The following is a 2,723-nucleotide window of genomic DNA, read 5'->3' as shown; positions in this document are numbered from 1 at the left end:
ACTATTTGTTCCTTTGAAACAATCTTTGAATGTTGATCCTTCACTAACGGCGTCTTCTTCCTTGACAATCAATTGGATCTTGCTAACCATGCTTTCCACAACTATACTTTTGTCTGGCAAATAGGAGTTTGTGGTCAATAACCTGGATAATGCATGCTTAGCTTCTTGGATTCTTCCCTTCCTGACAAGAAAATAAGGGGACTCGGGTGCTAGATATACCCCAATCAAAATAGGAATTGGCCAAATCCATTGAATACCATAAGCAATACGATAAGAATACTCACTCGTCATATTTGAAATTCCCTTAATGACACCGGCAGAAATTAATTGACCAAGAACCCAACACAAGTTCACATATGTTGTCAAGTACACTCGCAAACTGGCAGGGGCAACTTCTGAAGCGTATGTGACTGTAACTGTTTGGTACGAACCCCAATTAATACCCAATAAAATATAAGAAACAAGCAAAACTTCACGATTTGGGGCAAAGAATTGAATAAATATCAAGCCAACTGAAATGGCTAATACCGGCATCAATGTCTTTCTATATCCAATCTTGTCAACAAACATACTGGCCAACCACAAACCAATCAACTGACCACAGTTGACACTGTTTGACAAACCATTTTGCCATCTTGCTGGCACTTGATACTCATCAAGATCGGGGTAATAATCACCAAATTTCTTTTTGAAACCATCAAAAGCATAGAAGCTCGCTAATAAACATGTATCATAACCTTCCATAATCAAAGCGGTGGACAAAATCAACGACCAAGCAATAGCTTTTGGAAAAGTTTTGATACCTTCTTTCAAAGTCATTTGCTTTTCTTTTTGATCATTAGCACGAGCATCTTCCGACATCTCCAAGAACTTGGAGATATAATCATCGACATTGGTATTTGTTGCGCCACCTACTATGCTATCGTTTTTATCGACATCACTCGAAACCAGCACATGTTCAGTGTGCTTGTCTTCTGCTTTCATGTCTTGCGTACTAAACTCAGATTCAGCCATTTTTGTATAAAGTTTTGATTGTAGAAAATGATAGTAGATTTTGTGGTTCTGATTGGTGATTATCTTCTCTATTTATAGAAATCGTTATACAAATTGAAACCTTGCTGCAAAACAAGTTTTGAATACATTTTGTTAGCAAATTACACCACTCAAGCAATGAATCTTAAATCAAGTGAACCTATATAGCCAATATGAGTACAAAATTTAGGGATCAAAGTAGGGGCGGGGAATACTTTCCGATAATGCTTGCAAATTATGCGAGATACTTTCCGGCAAGCGTGAGAGTAAAGCATACAAGTGAAGATGCAATAGCTTCGCTTACTCGAAAAGTCTACAAAGCCTTGTGTCTGTTCCCATACAATGATTGGTTGTAAAATGCATACGTTTGTGAATTACAGGACGAATTTATGCAAGAAGGCTTAAACTGTAGGAGAAATAAGAATGGCACATTAATATTCACTAAATCTGTGGAAACTTACGATATGGGTTTATGTAGAGAGGTGCCAAAATTTTCATTGGAAGTGTGACCAACATTTTGAATGCTCGGGGGAATTAAAAGGCTGCAGCTTTGTAACATATTTTGTAACATATTAGTGTATGCAATAAACAATAGAGAAATGTACAAGAAACAAAGAAAACAATAGAATGCACCCCACAATATCTTTTTCAAACTCGTGAATTCTATTGTTCAAATACATAGCAAAAATAATCAACACCTGTCAAAGGCTCACATCACATTGTTTGTTCAGTAATGTTACGAGTGAGAGACAATGAACTCACTATAATCAGATATTCTTAGTCACGCCTCCAACAACAATTATTCAAGTGAAATTTCTTTCCAAATCTCTTCATAAGCCACGTTCAGTTGTAGAAAACAATTTCCTTATTTTCGTACAGAGTCAAACTTAATTGAGTTTCTACAAAGTAAAAATAAACTATAATCAATCGGGAGGGTGAGGTGGGGGGAAGAAGGATAGATGAGATTCAGCAGTCAGGGGTTTCTTGCCGAGAATATTGCATTTAAAACTTCACCATTTCATGTATTGTTTTTAAAGTTGACAGTCAATTATCCACTTCATTACATACCCGAATGATACAAATATTATGTGCTTCGAGATCTCAAGATCTCACATCTTCGTTGCCAAGCAACCCGTCAATTCCCTGCGAGTTTTTCGATGCGCACTAGTCTAAGCAAGTTGAATACTTAAAGATTTATTCAAGAGGGTGTGCTAGGGCCTTTTTCTTTCCACATCACCAAAGGGCTCTTACTCGGGGAAATAACTGTAAGCGTGGAGTGCGCCACAAAAATGATATCTGGTGTTTCACAATTGCTTCTAGATATACAAGTACAAGGCGGGGAAAACGAATTTATACTGTCATTGAAATCTAATAGCTTGGTAATTGGTCAACTAATATACAGGGCTAAATTGGTGCCTCCACTCTAAAGTAGAAAATATGTAAGTCGGGTTAAACTTTAATATGTTCTGGCCTCATTGCAGACATACACAAAGCTGCTTTGATGAAACAAGTTATTCCGAGCAATAACGCGAAATTTTCCGAGAAAGGTGTTCGTGAAATTTCTCGGTGTGTTTTCTTTTTCACCCACCCCACATATTCGAAGCATAATCCCTTAATAAGATAATGTTGAGCTTGAACAAGTAGAGCGATATGTTACACGATTGCACTCTGGCTTCCGAATTCAACTTCGG

General features: G+C 37.3%; 1 protein-coding gene across 1 annotated transcript; it reads right to left on the bottom strand. All coding sequences in view use genetic code 12, as the record gives it.

The window, feature by feature from the left end:
* CORT_0E00820 (Sdo1 protein) lies at positions 1-1,014 on the bottom strand (the record flags this gene model as incomplete). The annotated part of the gene is made up of 1 exon (XM_003869755.2): positions 1-1,014. A coding segment is annotated over one exon (1,014 nt), but the record flags the coding sequence as incomplete, so codon positions are not given.
* Positions 1,015-2,723: the final 1,709 nt, after the last annotated feature.

Source organism: Candida orthopsilosis, assembly GCF_000315875.1.
Source record: "Candida orthopsilosis Co 90-125, chromosome 5 draft sequence".
NCBI classification, from domain to species: domain Eukaryota; kingdom Fungi; phylum Ascomycota; class Pichiomycetes; order Serinales; family Debaryomycetaceae; genus Lodderomyces; species Lodderomyces orthopsilosis.
Note: the sequence above shows the minus strand (reverse complement) of the source record. Positions and strands in the feature narration are given on the sequence as shown.